The 19,575-nt window shown below is 59.7% G+C and overlaps 4 protein-coding genes and 1 long non-coding RNA gene across 7 annotated transcripts in view; 3 read left to right on the forward strand and 2 right to left on the reverse strand.

Annotated features, from left to right (window-relative positions):
* The first annotated feature begins 275 nt into the window (after positions 1-275).
* On the forward strand, positions 276-9,886 carry Map2k7 (mitogen-activated protein kinase kinase 7). Of its 2 annotated transcripts, XM_015503727.2 has the most exons (12): positions 276-556; positions 2,282-2,329; positions 5,199-5,340; positions 5,520-5,586; positions 5,705-5,818; positions 5,906-6,025; positions 6,178-6,285; positions 6,376-6,555; positions 6,649-6,729; positions 6,832-6,974; positions 7,565-7,610; positions 7,720-9,886. In XM_015503727.2, exons 1-12 carry the CDS (start codon positions 433-435, stop codon positions 7,852-7,854), a joined length of 1,308 nt encoding a protein of 435 aa, XP_015359213.1. In that variant the 5' UTR covers positions 276-432; the 3' UTR covers positions 7,855-9,886. The 2 variants fall into 2 exon arrangements, with proteins under 2 accessions (XP_015359213.1, XP_015359214.1); XM_015503728.2 differs by lacking the exon at positions 2,282-2,329.
* A 1,123-nt stretch (positions 9,887-11,009) lies between these two features.
* Positions 11,010-13,650, forward strand: Tgfbr3l (transforming growth factor beta receptor 3 like; the record flags this gene model as incomplete). Its single annotated transcript, XM_048811051.1, has 6 exons — positions 11,010-11,303; positions 11,382-11,690; positions 12,437-12,576; positions 12,659-12,817; positions 12,966-13,038; positions 13,471-13,650. Coding segments are annotated over 5 exons (930 nt in total), but the record flags the coding sequence as incomplete, so codon positions are not given.
* A 166-nt stretch (positions 13,651-13,816) lies between these two features.
* On the reverse strand, positions 13,817-14,331 carry LOC125619718. Its single transcript, XR_007351246.1, has 2 exons — positions 14,194-14,331; positions 13,817-14,049 (listed from the first exon to the last, which is right to left on the reverse strand). It is a non-coding gene; the product is annotated as an uncharacterized LOC125619718 (long non-coding RNA).
* A 154-nt stretch (positions 14,332-14,485) lies between these two features.
* Snapc2 (small nuclear RNA activating complex polypeptide 2) lies at positions 14,486-17,181 on the forward strand. Of its 2 annotated transcripts, none has more exons than XM_015503730.2 (5): positions 14,486-14,688; positions 15,359-15,469; positions 15,602-15,670; positions 16,024-16,294; positions 16,390-17,181. In XM_015503730.2, exons 1-5 carry the CDS (start codon positions 14,506-14,508, stop codon positions 16,719-16,721), a joined length of 966 nt encoding a protein of 321 aa, XP_015359216.1. In that variant the 5' UTR covers positions 14,486-14,505; the 3' UTR covers positions 16,722-17,181. The 2 variants fall into 2 exon arrangements, with proteins under 2 accessions (XP_015359216.1, XP_015359217.1); XM_015503731.2 differs by lacking the exon at positions 14,486-14,688 and adding an exon at positions 14,911-15,100.
* Positions 17,182-19,115: 1,934 nt separating this feature from the next.
* Positions 19,116-19,575, reverse strand: part of Ctxn1 (cortexin 1) — a 660-nt gene continuing 200 nt past the window's right edge. Inside the window, exon 2 of the mRNA XM_048813303.1 lies at positions 19,116-19,506. Coding sequence (XP_048669260.1) covers positions 19,234-19,482 — 249 coding nt within the window. The 5' untranslated portion in view covers positions 19,483-19,506 and the 3' untranslated portion in view covers positions 19,116-19,233. The remainder of the gene's footprint in view (positions 19,507-19,575) is intronic.

The following is a 19,575-nucleotide window of genomic DNA, read 5'->3' on the forward strand; positions in this document are numbered from 1 at the left end:
GGCAACCACAGGAGACAGACAGCTGGTGCACTCGCTCAGTAGAAGCCAAGCGCGCGACCGCGTCTCCACCTCTTTACGCATGTGCGCCGTTTACCCCACACACCGTTCACTAAATAAACGTGGGTTTACACACAGCGCCTCTTGGCGGAGCGCTCGGGAATTTACGCATGCGCACCCCAGTGGTAGTGGTGCGCGGGTGTGTTGCACGTTGCCCGCCGCGAGCTCTAGGAGGCGTTCTCCCTGGGTTGAGACTAAATACGCACGCGCGGAGTTTCGCACGCGGGCAGGGCGGGTGCGCGCCGCGGGCATGCGCCATCCAGGGCGAGACGGCGGCTCGGCGGGGTCATCCGGGCGCAGGCGCAGTGCGGTGTTTGTCTGCCGGACTGACGGGCGGCCCGGCAGTGCGCGGCGGCGGCGGCGGCGGCGGGGAAGATGGCGGCGTCCTCCCTGGAGCAAAAGCTGTCCCGCCTGGAAGCAAAGCTGAAGCAGGAGAACCGCGAGGCCCGGAGGAGGATCGACCTCAACCTGGATATCAGCCCCCAGCGGCCCAGGCCCAGTAAGCACGGAGGCGTGGGGGAGGGGCAGGTGGGGCGGGGCGCGCGCCGCGGGAGGCCCCGCCCCCGCTTCCGGGGCGGCTCGCTGTGCTCCTCCCCGCCCCCGCTGTCAGCCCGCAGGGAGAGGGTCACGGTGACCCGGGGGGCGTGGGGCCGGCGGGTTCCCGAGCGGCCGTTCCCAGGGCCTGGGGGTACCTTCTTTGGGGGTCTGGGAGCTAGTTACCAGGCCGCAGGCCAGGCCTCCGTACCCATTGACCCGCCCCCATCGCCGCGGTCACCGGAGCATCTGTCACCTGCACTGAACTACACCCGTACCCACGCGACTGTTATCCCATCTGGGCCCCCGGCAAACGTGGTCATGTCCCAAAAGGATTCCCGTCAGTCCCTCTGTAGCAGTGACTGTCAAGAGTTCCACTGTCCAGCCTTGCGTTTAGCTGACAATCCTTTAACACTCATAGTCACACAGCTGGCCTGGGAACACCCGAGGTCATCCCACACACACACATATAATCCTTCTAACTCCATTCTCCCATTTGACACCATGACTATATCAGGTGGTCCTTTCTTCCCAGCCTGGGGTGACCTTGTCATTGGGCTCAGTGACCCCCTCCCACATAAAACAGGCCTCCCCATGCCCCTGTGACTAACTTCAGTGCCACTCTCTTGGTGAGATGTCTAGCCCTCTGGAAATACACACCATCTCCTAGGGTGGTGACTGTCTTCTGGATTCAAATGACTTTTTCCCTCAACACACACACACACACACACACATACATACACACATACACCAGGCCTGGACAACTGGGTAGGTCTAGCTCCCCAGTACACAAATGCCTCCTTTCTGATCTATGCCTTCCTCCCTGGCATCTTGTCCTGGATCAACAGCTGTCTTCCCAACCCTTCACACACACCTGGCCTGGGATAGTATAGCCTTCTCATTGTGTTTCACAAATACCCATCTCCCAAGTCTTTTCAGCTGGAAGGAATTGGATTTTTCTCCCTCCCCATGGACTCTGTGACTGGCCCCCTCCTCATGATGACCCTTTCTGTCTCTCTTTTGACCTAGCAAAAAAAAAAAAAGTTGTCATATTCTCTTTGGTATGACCCTGGAAGTTATATAATTCCTTGTCAGGTTGACAGGAGGAGGAAGGCACCCCCTGATATCTCAGAATTCTGTCTACTACCTGGTCACTGTCGCTTGACCTTCAAGTCTTACCCTCCCTCAGTCCCTATTTAGAGTCCATCCATCTCTCTTTAGACATGGGTTGGTTCGATTTCCTCCCTGGGGAATCTCTTGGGGGCCCAGAGAAATCCCAGAGGTGAACATACTGTCTTTGGATGTTATTGGGGACTGGAAGCCTGGCCAAGACCAGTAAGGTCCCTGCTAGGTCCTGCAGGACTGTTGTATCCAGCCCCAGCATGAATGAGACAGGATTGGGTATGGGTTCCAGGGTACCTTAAGAGTGGCTGTTCCCAGTGCAGAGCAAGGCCCAGTGAGGCCCATGGCGGGCAGGTCCCAAGGAGTCCCCCCCAGGTGTCTGTGTCTGTCAGCTCCATCCCATCCTCCCCACCTTCCCATCTCTGTCAGTTTCTACCCATCTCTGCAGTTTGGTGCCTCGCGTCTCCCCTCCTCCTCATTATGATTTGATTTCTTTTCTTTTGGACAAATCGGCCATTTCTGTTGTGATTTATCGTGGTGTTGTTTTTTTTCTTCCTTTCCCATCCAGTTATTGTGATCACTCTAAGCCCTGCTCCTGCCCCGTCCCAGCGAGCAGGTACCAGCCTTTTTATCATCGCCGCTTGGACATCTGCACCATTGACCTAACCGCTGCCTTGGCCGCAGAATGCCATCCCCCTAGCCCCATGCTTCATGTGTATGTTCTGTCTCCTCTTCTCACTCTTACTTTCTCTGAGTCCACCAGAGCAGTGTGGGCCCAGCCCCATCTTCCTCTGTCCTCTCATCCCTCCCTCCTTCCTCTTGAGCTCAGGTTTGGACTCCCTAGAGGAGGAAATGGGCTCCCCTAATGAGTGGAAGTCTGTTGCCCACTGAGGGGGTGAGTGTGTGTGTGCGCGTGCGCGTGTGCGTATAATGGAGAATGTGGGACCAGGTGAGTGCTTTATGCCTGTTTGGTCCATCTCAATAATTGGATGAATGAGTATTGCCCCTGTGTGCTGTGCCTGCTCTCAGTACCAGGGATACAGCAGTGAACAGAACAGACCCAGTCCCTGTCCTGTGGAACTGAGGATGCAGTGGAGAGCCATCAGTGGACAATGAGCACATTCCTGGTTAGGGAGAACATTCTAGCTGGGAGACAGGCTCTGCATGGGCTGGCTCAGGAAAAGCTGCTGGAGAAGATAGGATTTAAGCAAGGTGTCAGGGAAAGAGGCAGAAGGGGACAGCCCTGCAGATGTCCCTGCTCTGGTGCCAGCATGTTTGGGAGTAGACATAATGGGCAGTTGGGCTGTGCTGGTTCCTGGGTATGGTGTGGCCCTGTGTGTAGGAGAGAGCACCTGTGTTGGCAGAGGTGGGGTCTGCTTTGTAGGTGGGTGTGTGCGTGTGGCTGGTGGGACTGTTGTATGTTCTCAATGTTGTGTGTGTGTGTGTGCAGATGTGTCAGAGGAAAGGGGGTGCTGGCTCTGCCTGTCTGCATGTGGTGGGGAGGTCATGCCATGCTGTGTTGTGTGTGTGTTCGTGTGCACGTGTGTGCACTTGCATGTGAGTGTGCGTGCGTATTGTGCTGATGGCTTGCACATCTAAGGCTCCTCTTGGTTTTCTGTCACTCATTCTCACCATCCCTCTCCCTCTCACCCTCTTGCATTTACTCTGTCCACATCACCACGTGGCACCCCCTCTGTGATCTCTATTCTCGGGCCTTCGTGTGTCTTCCTTCCCCACTCCAGCCCACCTCAGATTCCTACCATGCTGCATTTTCTGGGGCTGGCAGCCCTGGAGGGCTGGTGGACTGTTCAAGGAAGGGGACTGCTTAGGGCACCTGGGGGCGTGGTCCTCACCCCAGAGAGCTGATGATACTGGACAAAGGGGGCCCAAATAGCTCTAGGGGCAAGACCTGTGTGGTTCCTAGAGTGACCGCTCATGGGGTTGAGAGCCGAATGTGAGGGAACACAGGTACCCTCAGGTGCCACCAAGGAATCAGGACTGTGACAGGACGGAGCAGAGGCACAGGGACATCAGAGTCTGTGCAGTCATGAGCAATGGGAGGTGAGGATAGTGAGTGCTGCCCCAGCAATGCCCCCACGGCCCTTTCTTGACTCCAGCCCGGCTCTGGCAGGACTTGCATCCTTTGGTGGACTTTGAGTCAGGGTCCTCTGCATGCCCTCTCACTGGCTAAGGTCAAGGTCCCAGGCCAGCCGGGTCAGGAAAGGGCCTCGTTGACAACTGGAGCATATTTGTCTTTCTCTGCCCATTGGTCACTGGGCCCAAATGGCAAGGCAGGGGATATGAAGAGGGGAGGGGACATCTGTGGCGGGTTTTGGGAGAGTGGCAGGTTCTGGGATTTCCTGGGAAGGTGACCCTTGGAGGGTTCTTATAGCCAGTTGCCAGAGGTAAGCAAGCTTGTTACCCTTCTGGGGCACCAGGTCCTCTGGAGTGTGAAGGGTCCAGGAGCCACACTGGCCTCCCAACCCCTGCTTCCCACCCCTTGACAGACCAGGCAGGGAGACCCTTATCCTCAGGGAACCTGCTCTGCTGTCCTGGGCCCCTCTCTGGCCTGTCTCTGCAGTGCCTCCTCTATACAGCTGGGCCCTAAGTCTTGGCTCCTGTCTGTCTGTCTGTCTCCTGCCCTCCCACCTCGTAATGCCGCCTGCCCGTCCTGGGTGCCTGCTGCCTACCTGCCTGCCTGCCTGCCTGCCTGTAGCATGCCCCAGCTGTCCGCATGCAGGCCACTGGACAGCACCAAATCCCCTCCCTGACCCTGTCCCCAACCCTGCCCAGCCTTACCAGCCTCTGGAGGAGCTGTGCCACCCAGATCTCCTTACCTGAGGGTACAGGCCTATAGGCCCAGCTTGGAGTTCTGCCCCTGGCCCCTTGGCCTCAGCTCAGTAGGCTTGACTGGGAGGCACCTGCTGGCCAGAGGGTGGCTCTCCCTAACCCTGGAGCAGAACATGGGGCAAGGCAGCAAGAAGCCAGGGGCCTGTGCCCACTGTCTCACCAGGGTGGTCTACCTCATTCTTGTTTGGCTGCCTAATGCAGTGCTGGTGGCAGGGCCAGGGCCCAGGCTGGTCCTGGGGAGTAGTCCATCCTCGCATGAGCCACTGTGGGCACTGTGACTCTGGGCCCGTTTCCTGGCAGAGGAGGGGAGAAAGGGATGTGTCAGGGAGGTTGCCTGGCCACAGGTCCCTACCAGGTCCCCACCTCACTTCTTCGTTATCATAGACTTTGGAAAAAACCCCAGCCTCTGGGGACCACCCTCTCCCACTAGCCTACCCCATCCTTCTAGGACAGGGGGCAGGAGAAGGCACCCTAAGGATGGCCCCAGCCAGCAGGGCAGGTGGCTGTGTCAGCCTGGCTGAAGAGTACGAGGGAGGGGAAGATGAGGGTCCCTACCTATCCCCAGAATGTCAGGCCTGGAGCTGAGACCAGCTGGGTGCTGACCCCCTCCCTGCTTCTGGTTCTCAACCCCCCAGCCCTGCAGCTCCCGCTGGCCAACGATGGGGGCAGCCGCTCACCGTCCTCAGAGAGCTCCCCGCAGCACCCCACGCCCCCTGCCCGACCCCGCCACATGCTGGGGCTCCCGTCAACCTTGTTCACACCACGCAGCATGGAGAGGTGAGCTGTCAGAGCAGGCTGGCAGGGGGTCAGGGCCCATTCAGCAGGGCAGCATGGGGAGTGTTGCTGTGCCAGCCCCGGTGAGAGGGTGGTGAAGTCTGGGGAACACTGGTGTGCGGGCTTGGGTTGCTTCGGGTTGGTTAGGAACCCCTTCACCAACTCCTGCTCCCTGTCCCCAGCATCGAGATTGACCAGAAGCTGCAGGAGATCATGAAGCAGACGGGCTACCTGACCATTGGGGGCCAGGTACCTCCCTTGCTCAGCATCTGGGCGGAGGAGGGCAGGATACGGGTGGGCCAGGGGGTGGGGGTGGGAGGACAAGCCCTGGGGACCCTCCAGCCTTGTTCCCTCTCCCACCTGCCAGCGCTATCAGGCAGAGATCAACGACCTAGAGAACCTGGGCGAGATGGGCAGTGGCACCTGCGGCCAGGTGTGGAAGATGCGTTTCCGGAAGACAGGCCACATTATTGCTGTCAAGGTGAGTGCAGTCCTTGCCTTTTGGACCTCTGTCTCATTCTCTGCGCCCCTGGTGCTAAGGTTCCCTCCTGGCCATCCCTTCTTGCAGCAAATGCGACGATCGGGAAACAAGGAAGAGAACAAGCGCATCCTTATGGACCTGGACGTGGTGCTCAAGAGCCACGACTGCCCCTACATTGTGCAGTGCTTCGGCACCTTCATCACCAATGTGAGCAGGTTCTTGACTGGCCCAGCCCATGGGGAAGCCTCAGGGTGCCATTTGCCCCCACAGGGTCCTCTTCCCTGGGGATCAGAGCATGACTGGGGTGGACAGGAAGGCACAGTCACCCCAAGCCACATGTGCCACCCCTCCCTCTGCAGACAGATGTCTTCATCGCCATGGAGCTTATGGGCACATGTGCCGAGAAGCTTAAGAAGCGGATGCAGGGCCCCATCCCTGAGCGGATCCTGGGCAAGATGACAGTGGCGGTGAGCTGCAGGCCAGGGCTCATGTGACTGGGTTGACGGCCCCAGGCCATGTCCCCCCTTCACAGGAGTCTTCTGCTGTCCATGCTGCAGATCGTAAAGGCACTGTTCTACCTGAAGGAGAAGCATGGCGTGATCCACCGCGATGTTAAGCCTTCAAACATCCTGCTGGATGAGCGGGGCCAGATTAAGCTCTGTGACTTCGGCATCAGCGGCCGCCTGGTGGACTCCAAGGCCAAAACACGGAGTGCCGGCTGTGCTGCCTACATGGCGGTGAGTTGGGAGCCTGTGGAGCTGGGAAGGTGGAATGGGGTCTGAGACACTGGCCCCTATCCTGAAGGTGCATCATTTTCTCCCTCCTGGTAGCCTGAGCGCATTGACCCCCCGGACCCCACCAAGCCTGACTATGACATCCGAGCAGATGTATGGAGCCTGGGCATCTCATTGGTGAGCTGGGACCCTGCCTCCACCCTCAGGCTGGGAGTAAGGAAGCAAAGGAGGGCAGGATCTCCTTCCCCGCCAGTCCAGCCCTGCCTGTCTCCCTGTCAGGTGGAGCTGGCAACTGGACAGTTCCCCTACAAGAATTGCAAGACGGACTTTGAGGTGCTCACTAAAGTCCTACAGGAAGAGCCCCCACTCCTGCCGGGTCACATGGGCTTCTCGGGGGACTTTCAGTCCTTCGTCAAAGACTGGTGAGCATCCCTACTTGCCCTGCTCTTCTGCTCTGGGAGGCCTCAGGAAGCCAGGTGTGGCCCATTGCTCAGGGCTGCTAGAGAAGGCTGGCGTAGGAAGAGGAGGGAGAGGCCACCCAGGGATGGTACTTTGGCAGCTTCAGGCCGGCTACATCCAGGGGCTGTGCCAGGAGTTGAAGCTGGTACAGAACCATGAGCTGGGTTTGGACCTGTTGATACCTGGCCCAATGGGTATTTGGTGGTCAGTGGGCTTTGCCACAGGATATTGTGAATGAATGGTGCTGCTTCGGGGCCAGCAGCCCTAAACACTGTACCTTAGCAAGGAGAGTAAAGTCTTCAGGAAATCATGTACCAGTCTCCTGGGAGCCCACCCAACTCTCTAGTAGGAACCTCCCATTCTAATTCTAGGTCCCACGCCAGGCCTTACAATATGTCCTGGCTGGGAGACTTCAGGGATACACAGCTTGGCAGGTCCCAGCCACGAACAGATCTGGAAGACCCCTGGCTCACCAGAGAGGGCTTACGCGGGGAGGCAGCCCAGCCTGCCCCACCAGACTCTCACCTCCCTCCCCTTCCTCCTCTTCCTCCAGCCTTACTAAAGATCACAGGAAGAGACCAAAGTATAATAAGCTACTTGTAAGTACGGTGGCCCTGCCCTGCCCTGCCATTTGGGAACCCAGCCCCCCCCAAGCCGAGGCCTGGAGGAAAAACCCCTCATCCTAAGCCCCGCCCCTCGGGTCCACAGGAACACAACTTCATCAAGCGCTATGAGACGCTCGAGGTAGATGTGGCATCCTGGTTCAAGGATGTCATGGCGAAGACAGAGTCACCGCGGACTAGTGGAGTCCTGAGCCAACATCACCTGCCCTTCTTCAGGTAGCCACACGGTGGCTGCCAGCCCCACAGGGGCCAGGGGCATGGCTATAGGCCCCCCTTCCCCACTTGGCCACCCAGCTGCCCGCCAGGGGAAACCTGGGTTCTGGACGGCCACTGAGGGCTGAGGACAGAAAGTAGGGGACACCCATCACCCCTGACTCCCTGCCCACCAGCCGTGGACAGATGGGCCTACTGGTCCCCAGCCCTCCCCACCCTGGGGTCAGCCGGCTATGTGCGTCCGGTGACAGACACTGTGAATGGAAGACAGCAGGCCGCCAGCAGACTCGCTATTTATTCAGTCGAAACCTCTGGGCTGGGCAGTCCCCAGGGGCCAGGAGAGAGCTCCCACATCTGCACCCCACACTTCCAGCACCTGCCCTCTCTCTCCCTGACATGTGCTTGCTCTCCATGTCCCTCTGCCCTGTTCCTCTCTACCCCTCTGTCCCTGTCTGGCTTTCCCCAGTTCCTTCTAGTCCCCTGCTTCTCTCCTGGCTCAAGCCTGGGCTCGGACACCCCACCCCTCTGTGGGAGCTCTGGGTCTACCTAGGCCTCCTTGAGTCCTCACCCCAGGATGGCGGAGTGGTCATTGTGACTGCAGCCGGACCAGGACTGGTTTCTCTCTCTCTTTTCTCTTTCTCTCTTTGATCTCAGGGGGTCCTTTTGGAGTTTATTGTATTTTATTGTACTTGGTGGGGTGTTGGGGGGAGGGGGATGAGGAGAGTGTGTCCTCATGGGGTGTGTCGGTACCTTCAGAAACTTTTACCAAAGTCATGTTTAGCTGCTTGTGCTGGGGCCTCCAACTGCTCTCTGGCGCTGGGGGGGCTGGGACTGGGGGCTGAGCCAAAGGGTCCTGGGCTACTGCTCCTGGTGGGTCCCAGGCCCAAAGAGGCCAAATACGGGCTCTGGGGGTTCCTCCACCCTTGAGGCTGGAGGCTGGCCGCAGCTTGGGGGTAACTTGAGAGCTTAGGCAGTGGAGGGAGCCCAAGGGGCCTCGGCCATGCAGGATGGCCTTCAGGGAAGGTGGTGAAGGGTGTAGTAGGGAGCAGCGGGCATCAGGGAGGTGGCTGGAAGGCAGGAGTGGGGCCAGGGAGCTGGGGGAGGGCAGGAGGAAGTCAGGATTGAGGGCAGAGGGAGCGGATGTGGAGGTTTGAGGACGTGACAGGGACAGGGATAGGCTTGGCTGGAGTGTCAGGGGAGAGCAGGCCAGGGTGTGGGAGTGTCGAGCCCCTGAGCAACCCTCAGCTTGCCCGCTGGAGCTGGCCAGCCCCCAGGCCACCTTGAGGCCTGGGATGGGGAAGGACTGGGCCAGTGTGCCCTGCCCCCAGCCCACTGCAGCAGCCAGAGCAGGATGGGTGTGTTTCCTTTTTGTTGGTGATGCATGCAAATCAAGTGGACAAGAAAACAAACAAAAAAGAAAAAAAAATTAAATCACAAACATAAACCAACCAACACCAAAGGTGAGGAACCTGGCTGTGCGCAGCTGAAGCAGCATAGGCCTAGACAGCCGGGCCTCTGACCTGTCTGTTGACTCATTACACTATTATATTCACACATGCCGCATGTTTAAAACGAAATAGAAGTCACCTTCTCTCTGCCCCCCAGGGAAGGCACCTTCATCTCCTTTGTGAGGGGATGGGGGCGCGGGTCAACAGGCCTGGCCCCTGCCTTTTCGGGCAGCTGGAAGGGCCCTTGGCTGGTCCCACAGCCAGCACAGGCCTGAGGCTGGGCTGCCTGGGTTTGTTTTTATTTAACTCTATTTTCTGTTTTGTGTGTGTCCACCCATGCCCTCCCTTCAGTGTTGAGTGGGAGCTCCGGGGAGTCGCTCCTGCCTCCCAAGACTTCCCCTCCGTCACCAGCCGTCCCTCTGGACCAGAGGACAGTCGGGTGGGCAGGGTCCTGGGGTGGCCTGGCCCAGCCCACCGGCCCAAGAACCCCTTCTCAGGCCACCAGTATTGCCCTGTTCCTTTTAAAAATAAAATGCCCTCGTTTGTAAATCCTTAGACGCTTGAGAATAAAACCCTTCCCTTTTCTTCTGAGTCTGTCGTGTCATGGGGCTGGTAAGACCTGGGAAGGGGCCAGAGGAGGGGCGCCATTCAGGTGGATGAGACCCCTGCATTGGGGGAAACTGAGGCAAGCTTGGGAGGGGGTATTTGTAGTGACTCACTGAGTATCAAGTGGCCTTTGTGAGGTCCAGGTACCCCTTCTCCCCAGTGATCTGGAGCCAAGCAAGAGAGAAGCCCCTAATCCCTGTAGGCCTTGGACACCAGCTCTGGTATCAACCCTCAGTCCTCCACCCCCGCTCCCTGCTTTCCAGGGTGGCAGCCCATCCAAGGTCAGGGTTGCCTGCCCACCTGCTGACCTGAGAACAGCCCAAGTAGGGGCCACTGCTGCTGGCCCTGCAGTGCTCCCACCTCAACCAGTGCAGCATGCTGGGCACCAGACTCCTGCTGCTGGCTCTGCTCCCAGGGACCTCCCCCTTGCCTGGTGGGCCGATTGGTATGTAGAGGCTCCGGGCATCCTGGGTGGGTCACGCTCTCATTCCCCTGTTGTTACTTTTCAAGACCTCTGCTTCTGGCGATGGGGGGTCTGGCTCTATCCAGGCTGGCCATCTTCACAAGCCCCAGGAGCCACTATGAGGATCAGGGCTGGGGGAGTGCACCTTCTTTACAAATGCTTTTTGGAAGTGGGTGTGCAGATTGTATTTGACAGGGACCCCACAGAACATTGTGAAGGTACTGAGTGTGTGCAGGGTCACAGGATAGGAGACCCCTTTCTGCTGTCCTGTGCTGCTGCTGCCCTCAGCCTGGGAGCAAAGAGCCAGAAGCAACAAACAAAACCCCAGACTCTGGCCGTCTGGCCGGACTGTGTGCCCTGAAAAGCCTCGGGAAGGGCACCCCTGTCACCACTTTCCCGTTGGCGACTGCACCGACCTTTTGGGGAACAATACGACCGACATCTCTAACGAGCTGCCTGGGTGAAGGGAGAGACCTCTGACTTCACCCAGTTGACCCTCCGCCACCAGGCGCTCCTTGTCCCTCCTCCACCCCGCTCTGCAGAGGGAGAGAAAGAGGTCTCCCCAGGGGCGCGCAGCCCTGCGCCCTGCCTGGACGGCTGGCTGTTAAGCTCCGGGGCTCACGGGGGCTGTCTTAGTAACTCCCCGCTGTCAGAGAACTTAGGGAAATCCGGAACCAGAGCCGCGCAGGTCCCTATTCGGAAGAAGGCAGTGGGTGGGGGGCAGGAGGTCGGGACACTTTCCTGGAGGGTTTAAGGGAATGCGTCTTCCTCCTCTGTGCTGCCCTTTTCCCGCTCCCGCCAGCGCCCGCGTTCCCCGAGGGACCTGGCCCCTGGCTGCGCAGGCCCCTTTTCAGCCTGGAGCTGTCTGACGCAGAGGACGCCTTCCCGCGCCGCGCGGGGCCGCTCGAGGTCCCGGCAGATAGCCGCGTGTTCGTGCAGGTGCGGACCTTGGTAGCACCCAGGGCAGGTGGGTACAGGCGGGAACCGGGCGACCCTGATGGCACCTCTGTCCCTCAGGCGGCCCTGGCCCGACCCTCCCCGCGCTGGGGCCTGTCCCTGCACCGCTGCTTAGTAACGCCGTCCTCACGCCCGGCCTCCGGGCCTGCTCTGGTGCTGCTAAGCGGGGGCTGCCCTGCTGACGCCTCGGTAGCTTTCCCGCCACCGTCGCACCCCGATGCGACCCGCCCCGCACGCTTCAGCTTCCGGCTGCGCCCAGTGTTCAACGCCTCGGTGCAGTTCTTGCATTGCCAGCTGAGCCGCTGCCGCCTCCTCCAGGGAGTCCGCCGGACGCGGGAGGCTCTGACCTCGCCGCCGAAGAAACTGCGGGTGCGGAGAGTAAAGCCGGAAATTTGGGCGCTGGGGACCCTCTGGGAGCACAAGCGTCTCAGGCAGCCAGAGAGAAGCACCTCGGGATTTGGGCATCTGGGTATTAGGGTCTCTTGGGATCTGGGGCAAGAATCCCTTGAGGGCAGGGGTTTGGAACTGGGGTCTCTCTCTGGCTGGGTGCGCTAGATGCGGAGAGCCCCCCCCCCCGCCCCAGGGACCCGATGAATTCCTCGTGGGGGAAATGAAATGGACACCGAATCCCCTCTGGATTCAGACTGGATGCAGAAGCCTGCAAAGGGACCAATCTGTGGCCCTTGAGGTCGGGCTCCACAGGTTAGGTGCTGAGAGCCGGATCTTAAGACTAGAGCGCCTGACATTTGACATCTTCTCCGGTGGGGCCTGGAACCCTAAGGCTGGATTTCTAGAGGGTCTAAAGGTGGCCTCCTGGCTGCGGTGGGGAACTGGATGCTTAGGGGCTACGCCCCCCCACCCCCGCAGGAGCGGTTACTGGGGATTGAATCCAAGGGTGCCTTACAACTGAGCTACATCCCCCGCCCCCCTAAAATCTTGAGATAAGGTCTCCTCGCGGAGTTGCTGAGGTTGGCCTCAAACTTGCAATCCTCCCCGCTGAGTCTCCGTAGTCGCTGGGATTATTCCGTACCGGGCGCTTAGGTGTCTTCAGAGAGACTTGAGGATCAGACCCGGGATCGCCGACCTGACGTCCCTGTTTCTCTCCCTCCCGCCAGTGTCTGCCCCAGGATGAGGCATGCGCGGGCGTTGGCAGCGGCAGCGGCAGCGGCAGCGGCGAGAGCCTGGGCGCCGACAGCCCCTACCTGCACACGCTGACGCAGCCTATCGTGGTCACAGTGCCGCGGCCGCCCCCCCAGTAAGCACGCCGGTGCCCTGGGGCCGGGCAGGGCAGCACAGCAGCGCCCCGGGCCCCGGCTTAGCGTTGCACTCTCCCACAGGGCCGCACAAGAGCCTCCCGGGCAGGGCCGTGCTCCCCCAGCCGCCCGCGCCGGCCCCGGGGGCCCTGGAGCCCGCGCCTGTGGTGGCGCTGGTGTTGGCGGCCTTCGTGCTGGGCGCCGCCCTGGCCGCCGGGCTGGGCCTCGTCTGCGCACACTCAGGTACTCCCAGCCTATTCCCAACGTCCAGACCTGGGATCGTACGGATCCCAGCCTGCGAGGCCTCAGGCTTCCTAGATCTGCCTCCGCTATGCCCCAAGCACCCCCCAGGGGGCGCTCTTACCCTGGCTCAGGAGCCTCTTCCTTCCAGCGCCTCCACTCCCAAGCCAGCCAACTAGAGCTTCGCCCAGTGGCCCTCAGCCCCGGAGGCCCCAGTGAGGCAGGTAAGTGTGTGGGGGGCGATCTGGAGGAAGAGCTGGAGAAGGAAGGTGATAATGACCTTTCATAGAGCTAACTCTAGCGGCAGGCATGGCTCTGAATGTTTTACACACATTAATCTTTCAAATAACCTTCAGGTGGCTATTATAATCCCCACTAGAGAGAAGGAAAATGAGGCCCCGAGGTCTAGTAACTTGCCAAAGGTCATAATGTTTGGTGGAGCCGGGACTGGAATTCATGGACTGGGATCACTGAGGTGGACTGTGGGGTCTGGATGGAAAGGTCCTCAAGCCTTGGACAGGTACTAGGCAAGGGATTTGGGATTCAGACCCAGTTTCCACTCTCCCCGCCACACAAACTGATATAAGGCCAACGCCTGCTAGGAAGGGGGTGCGTAGTTTCCCCACCTTCGCTCAGCCTGCTCCACTCCTCCCCAGCGATGGAGCCTTGCCTGCAAGGGGCACCCAACCATGGGTTCAGGAGTAGGCTCTCCAGGACCTGATCCGCAGTTCTGGACACAACACTTTGGGGCCTCGATCCCTGTGCTTCTCTCCTCCCTTCCTCCCACCCCCGCTCCCATCTAAGCTCAAAATAAACTTCTGGACTGATCCGCTTGAGTTCTGGTGGGGTCAGTGTGTGTACGGCGCGGGGGACAGGATTGGGCTTGTACCTGAGACTAGAATTTGCGGGGGAGGGGATTGGGCGGAATCCTATGCCCATACACACGTGTGCTGGGGAGTCAAGGGCGATTCGTTCCAAACAAAAAGTAACACTCAACACTGCCATCTTAAATTTAACATAAACTCCGCCTTCTCCCACCCCCACTCTGCAATCCTTCGCTCTCCCCCAAACCGGACCGTCTCTGCTGTCCACTTGCACCGCCCGGATCCTGCCTTAGCTCCATCCTCGACCTTCTGCCGCTGCTCGGTTCTCCTGGCTGAGCTGGACTCCATCCTCCTCCGAGGATCCATCAAGTCTAGAATTCCTTAAATTCCTTCTCTGAGTTCCTCCCTCCCCTGCGCATAACAAAAGTAGGAATATTAGCCCCGGCTTAGAGAGGAGAAAACTGAGGCTCGGCAGCCTAAGCCACTCGCTCAAGGTTCCCAGGGCTACCCAACTCCACAGTGCACGCTTTTGACCACGACCAGACAACTGCCTACCCATCTTCGGGAAGCAAAGCACACAAAGTAGGAGTTTTATAAGTTAGTTCAGGAATGTAGAGAGGACACGCCCATCCAAAGCGTAGGCTCCAGTTCGTGAATGAGATAAAACGCGGAATGTGGGTCTCAGTCGCCCCCGCCTCAATTCTGGTGCCAGTCTTATCATTCCCAAAGGAGATTCCCTTTGGCTCGCCAAGGTGAAGCCACGCCCCCATCTGCGCCCTTCCCGACGCAGGGCTTTCTGGTCTCAGCGGCTTCCGTAGCCCCGCCCTCCGGGCAAGCGGTCCTCGAGCCCCGGCGTCTCTCAGTAGCATGAAGCCACCGCAGCGGCGGCGAGCGGCCCCGGCACGCTATCTGGGAGAGGTGACCGGCCCCGCGGCCTGGAGCCCCCGCGAGAAGCGGAAGCTCCTACGACTACTGCAGGCGCGGCGGGGCCAACCAGAGCCAGACTCGGCCGAGCTGGCCCAGGAGCTGCGGGGCCGGAGCGAGGCTGAAGTGAGTCGAGTGCGGGTATGGGCGTGGAAGCTAGATCATGGGCGGGGCCAGGGAGTGGGCGGGGCCGCGGTAGGCTGCCGCGGTCAGTGACGCGTCAACCACTGCTGGAAGTGTGAGCGTGGAGGCCTGAGGCTGAGGGGTGGGGCTAGGCTGGAAACCCCGTGGGTGCCCTTGGTGGGCGGGGCGTGAAGCTGAGGGGAGGAGCCGTGCCTGGGTGGGGGAATGGGCGAGCTTGTCCCTCGGGCTGGGACCTGGCGTGAGACTGAGGGGCGGGGCGAGGAGAGACGGAGATGGGGATGAACTCCGAGTGAGAAGCGCTGGAGACTGGGGACCTGGCAAAAGTCGCAGTTAGACGGAGTGGGAATGAGGATGAAGCAACAGTCAGGAAATGGGGTGGAGTGGACATGAAGAGGTGAGTTTCAGCGTCCGGGCACCTCTGGGCTGCAGGAGGAACCAGAACAAGCCTGGCCCTTACATCTTTATTGCCGCGCTGTTCCCACTCTGGGGCCTTCTTCCGGAGCCCCCGCGGAGCCTCGCGGATCCGAGGCCGGGCCACGCGCAGGCTAGGGAGCTGTGGCTGCGTGTGGAGTAGGCAAGGCTGTGGTCTTGGTTTCTCCTCGGCATCCCTGAACTCATAACAGGCCCGTTTGGCTTGCTCTTTTCCCCTCAGATCCGGGCCTTCCTCCAGCAGCTGAAAGACCGAGTGGTCCGGGAGGCCATTCAGAGGGTGCATCCAGGTGGCCCAAAACGCAGAGAGGCGGAGCCCCCAGCCCCCATAGAGGTGAGGCAGGTGGGCAGGGCAAGGCTTCTCAGGGCTGGCCTCTGTGGGAGCGGGGACCCCCAAGAGGGTCAGGTCTTGGGAGAGCCTTGCTGTCTGACGCCTGCTGACCATGTGCCTTTGGACTTCACCCAGGTATGGATGGATTTAGTTGAGAAGATAACAGGCCCACTGGAGGAAGCCCTGACAGCAGCTTTCTCCCAGGTACAGCTGGACCCCCAGGCCAGCAGGGTTGTCCCAGGAGACAGGTTGTACATATAAGCCCAAGTAAGGTGGGACTGGGGACGTGGTTTCAGTGGCAGAGCACTTGTCTAGCATGCAAGAGGACCTGGGTCCTGGGCCCTTCCTTTTGTCAGTTCTGTGCCCCTGACCAGGCACTAGACACCTTGATCTTTCGTGGTGGTCCTGTCTTGGAGGCCATCTTCTATCCGTTGCATTCCTCAGAGTTGTGGGGAGGATTTGGGAAGCTGGGGAGGTGGAGTGCTCAGCCCAGGCCCCACAGGGCAGAGGGAAATGGGGGACTTTCCTGTTTCCTCCCTGCTGGCTTCACCTGCCAGGTGCTCACCATCGCAGCCACAGAACCTGTCAGTCTCCTGCATTCCAAGCCCCCCAAGCCCACACAAGCCCGTGGAAAGTCACTGATCCTGAACATCACTGGAGGGCAGGGGGACACCACCCCAGGGGCCCCTGGTCCTGCCTCTGAGACGCCTGCCAAATCCCCTAATGGCCCTGCTGTTGAGGGAGACATCACCATGGACTTTGAGAAGATTTACAAGTACCTGTCCTGCTGCTCCCGGAGTGGTCATGTCCCAGAGCTCTCAGCAGCTGGTGAGAGGAGTTGGGGAGGGCAGGGGGTATGGGACAGGGGTCCTAGGTGGCAGGTCTTGACTTCCCTTACTCCTTCCCTTTCCATCTATCACCAGAGTCAGCTGTGGTCCTTGACCTGCTCTTGTCGCTTCCTGAGGAGCTGCCCCGCCTGCCCTGCACAGCTTTGATTGAGCATATGACTAAAACATATGCTCACCTGATGGCCCCACAGCCCAGTCCCTCTGGTAGAAGCCCTGGACCTGGGGCTGAGGATGGAAGTGCTTGCTCCCAGGGGCCAGAGGAGCCCAGCCAGACCAGCCCCCATGCCCCTGAGCAAGCCACGCCAGGGGAACCGAGATCAGCCTGGCAAGCAGCTGGGATCTGCCCCTTGAACCCATTCCTGGTGCCCCTGGAGCTCCTAGGCCAGGCAGCCACCCCTACAAGGTGAGGGGCATAGCAGGTCGTAGAAACATCTGAACTAATCTGGCCCTTAGTGTTTTGTAGCCATCACTGGGTTGTCATGAGGATTATTTTAGAAGGTCCCTGACATGGTGCTCAATGTGGCCTAGTCTTTAGATGCTTTACATGTCAGGGATCTCAGAAACAGAACTAGAGTTGTGCAGGGGTTAATGGAGAATAGGGATGCAAGACTCTACAGACAAGCATCCTGAACCCCTGACAGACAGATGGAACTGACCTGCCAAGCCCAGCTTCCTTGTTCTCAGATAGCAGAGCCATGGCTGGTCCCCCATACTGTGACCTCCTCATATGCCCTCTCTTGTCCAGGTTTTCATTATTTTCATCCCTGAGCCCTCTTCACTCCCCTCTATTCAGTGCCCACCACTGCCGGCTCCTCATTTCTTCCTGGGGTGTCCTATGGCTTCTAATAAAGTTCTCATCTACCTGTCCTGCTCTTTTCCCCATGACTAAACAATGGGATTGGGGCTCTGAGCCTGGGGTCATGTGTACTTTGGGGGCCACACCAGGGAGGAGGGTGCAGTCACCAGCACCAGTTGCTGCCTGGCATGACCTTAGTTTGGCCATGAGGATCCCCTTGGCAACTGGGTGGAGGTGGGTCTTGGACAGGTGTGGTTGGGTAGGGCTTATGGGGAGACAGGTGTCAGACAGGTTTTCAGAGCAGGGCAATGTCACATCATACACGCGGAAGGTAGAAGGCAGCAGAGAATACGACGCCAACCTGGGGGCCCAAGGCCATGGGCTGTGGGAGGCTTAAGTTGGGGGTGACGTGCCCCAAGCAGCAGGAGGCCAGAGGAAGGGGAGTGAGTCCCCAGAAGTGGCCTTACACCTTCAGAAAACCCTAGGAGGGGAGGAGAGAGGCAGAGTTGGAGGGGCCTTAGGAGGGGAGTGAGGAGCAAAGCTGAGTGGAGGAGTGGGATCAAGTCCTGGTCAATCCCCAAGATCCCACATTCCTGGGGGTGTTGCTGGGCTTCCATGCACCCACTACACCTGCCCTGCAGGCATGGAGTAGGGCCGGTCTGGGGTAGCCAGGTGTCCTCCCACAGCGCTCCCTCTCCCACGCCTGACTAGCTGCCGGGGAGGGGGCAGGTTGTCTGCTGGCAAGCTTGTGCCTGCACACAGCTTTCCTTTTATAGAAACGTTCATTTCTCCCCACACACTGCACACAGCTCCCCTGGGGCACACAACACATCTCCCGGGCCAGCAGTGGAGCGCAGCCAGCCTACTCGGTGGCCATAGCCTACAGTGCCAGGCCCACTGGTTCCAAGGCACACTTGATGATGGGGGAAGGAAGGACAAGGCCCAGAAGGTTTGGGGCTGCAGGTGTGGTTCCTGGGGATAATCCCCAAGGTTGGCTGAGGGTACCCCATCCCTGTTATCCACAGCTCCCAGCATCTCCCCAGATCGAGGTAAAGAGGTGTGTATTTATCTTAGCTGTGCCTGGCGCTGGGGGACAAGACAGTAAATGTCTCCCCCTGAAGCTAGAGAATTGGGTTAAGATTATGCAAAAGCCAGACCTGGGTTCCACTTCCAGCCCAGCTGAACATGAGGCAAGAAGCTAACGGCAAGCCCTTCTTAAGTGCCTGGACCTCAGTCCCCTGACCTGTAGAATGGGGATGCTAACAAAGCCCAGCTCATTCTCACCGTACCGAAGAGCAAATAGGCTAGGAAAAGGAGGCCCTGAATAAACAGCTGCTTACCACACAGTCAGCGCTCCATAGTATTTATTATCATCATCATCATCATCATCGCTCTGGCAGGGAGAAGTGAAAAGGCATGAGAGGTGGGGTAGGGTGGCAGCGGGGCCAGCGGGAGGAAGCAGGGGGACCGATGGGGACGGACGGTAGCACGAGGAAGAGCGCGCTGACCTGTACTGGGGCCCAGGCTTGGGGCGGGGATGAGCCTGCCCCGCACTCCTCCTCCACCGAAGGCTCCACACATCCTGGACACAACAGCCACAATGGGTCGTCAAGGGTCCCTCTCCGGGGCAGGCCGCGCAGGATATTATTAGAAGCAACCATCCAACCCGTGGGCCCGAGAGAGCGCCATTAGGGCCGGAGCTCAAGGAGGGGCTCAGCACTTAATCACGGTGAAATTGAGGGTGGTCAGAAGACAGAGGTGTGGAGGACAAGGAGTGTCCCCACTTTCAGGAAAGAACACGACACTCATGCCCACAGGCAGGACAATAGCAGAGCCACTTACACGCTGGGAAAGACGGGGATCGGTGCGGGAATCCTTTTCCCACCTGGGATTCAGAGTGCAGCGGAGATGGGGCAGGGCAAATAAAGGCACGAGGCGCGACTCCGGCCAGGCCAAGGGGGAAAGATGGGCGGGGTTAAGGGAGGGCGGGGCTTCTCTTAACGCCCGGGCCCCGGGCTGGGGATTCCGGGCCAGGATCCGCAGTGCACTCCTGGCCAGGAGGTGCCCCTGCCCGGATGACCCTCGGAGGCACAGTTAAGGGCCGGCCCGGGACGCCGAGCCCCTCACACCAACGCGTAGTCAAACTGCCCACGCTCGAGCGCCTCCTTGTGGTCGGTCCAGGACGAGGCGGGCATGCGGCTGTAGGGGTCCAGCAAGATGCGCACGCAGCGCACCATCAGCAGCACCAGCACCACGAGCAGGCAGAGCACGAAGGCGAACACCGTGCGCTGCTCTGCGTCCAGGCCCGCACCCACTGGGGGTCCTGTCGATGGCGGCAGCGGCTCCGGTGACAAAGTCCACGTCGCACTCATGGCTCACATAGCCGCACGCCCTGCGGAGGAGGGGGCCCGCCCAGGGCTCACGGATGAGGCTACGCCCTCCCGCGCCTCCGCGTTGCCCTCTCC

Source organism: Marmota marmota, unplaced genomic scaffold, assembly GCF_001458135.2.
Source record: "Marmota marmota marmota unplaced genomic scaffold, marMar, whole genome shotgun sequence".
Taxonomy (NCBI): domain Eukaryota; kingdom Metazoa; phylum Chordata; class Mammalia; order Rodentia; family Sciuridae; genus Marmota; species Marmota marmota.

Bases quoted from the DNA above. Each gene is read 5' to 3' on its own strand.
- Map2k7 (XM_015503727.2), top strand. From the start codon at position 433: ATGGCGGCGTCCTCCCTGGAGCAAAAGCTGTCCCGCCTGGAAGCAAAG. The intron at 557-2,281 runs GTAAGCACGGAG...TTTCCCATCCAG, and splicing joins CCCCCAGCGGCCCAGGCCCA to TTATTGTGATCACTCTAAGC. The intron at 5,587-5,704 runs GTACCTCCCTTG...CCCACCTGCCAG, and splicing joins ACCTGACCATTGGGGGCCAG to CGCTATCAGGCAGAGATCAA.
- Snapc2 (XM_015503730.2), top strand. From the start codon at position 14,506: ATGAAGCCACCGCAGCGGCGGCGAGCGGCCCCGGCACGCTATCTGGGA. The intron at 14,689-15,358 runs GTGAGTCGAGTG...TTTTCCCCTCAG, and splicing joins GGGGCCGGAGCGAGGCTGAA to ATCCGGGCCTTCCTCCAGCA. The intron at 15,671-16,023 runs GTACAGCTGGAC...TTCACCTGCCAG, and splicing joins TGACAGCAGCTTTCTCCCAG to GTGCTCACCATCGCAGCCAC.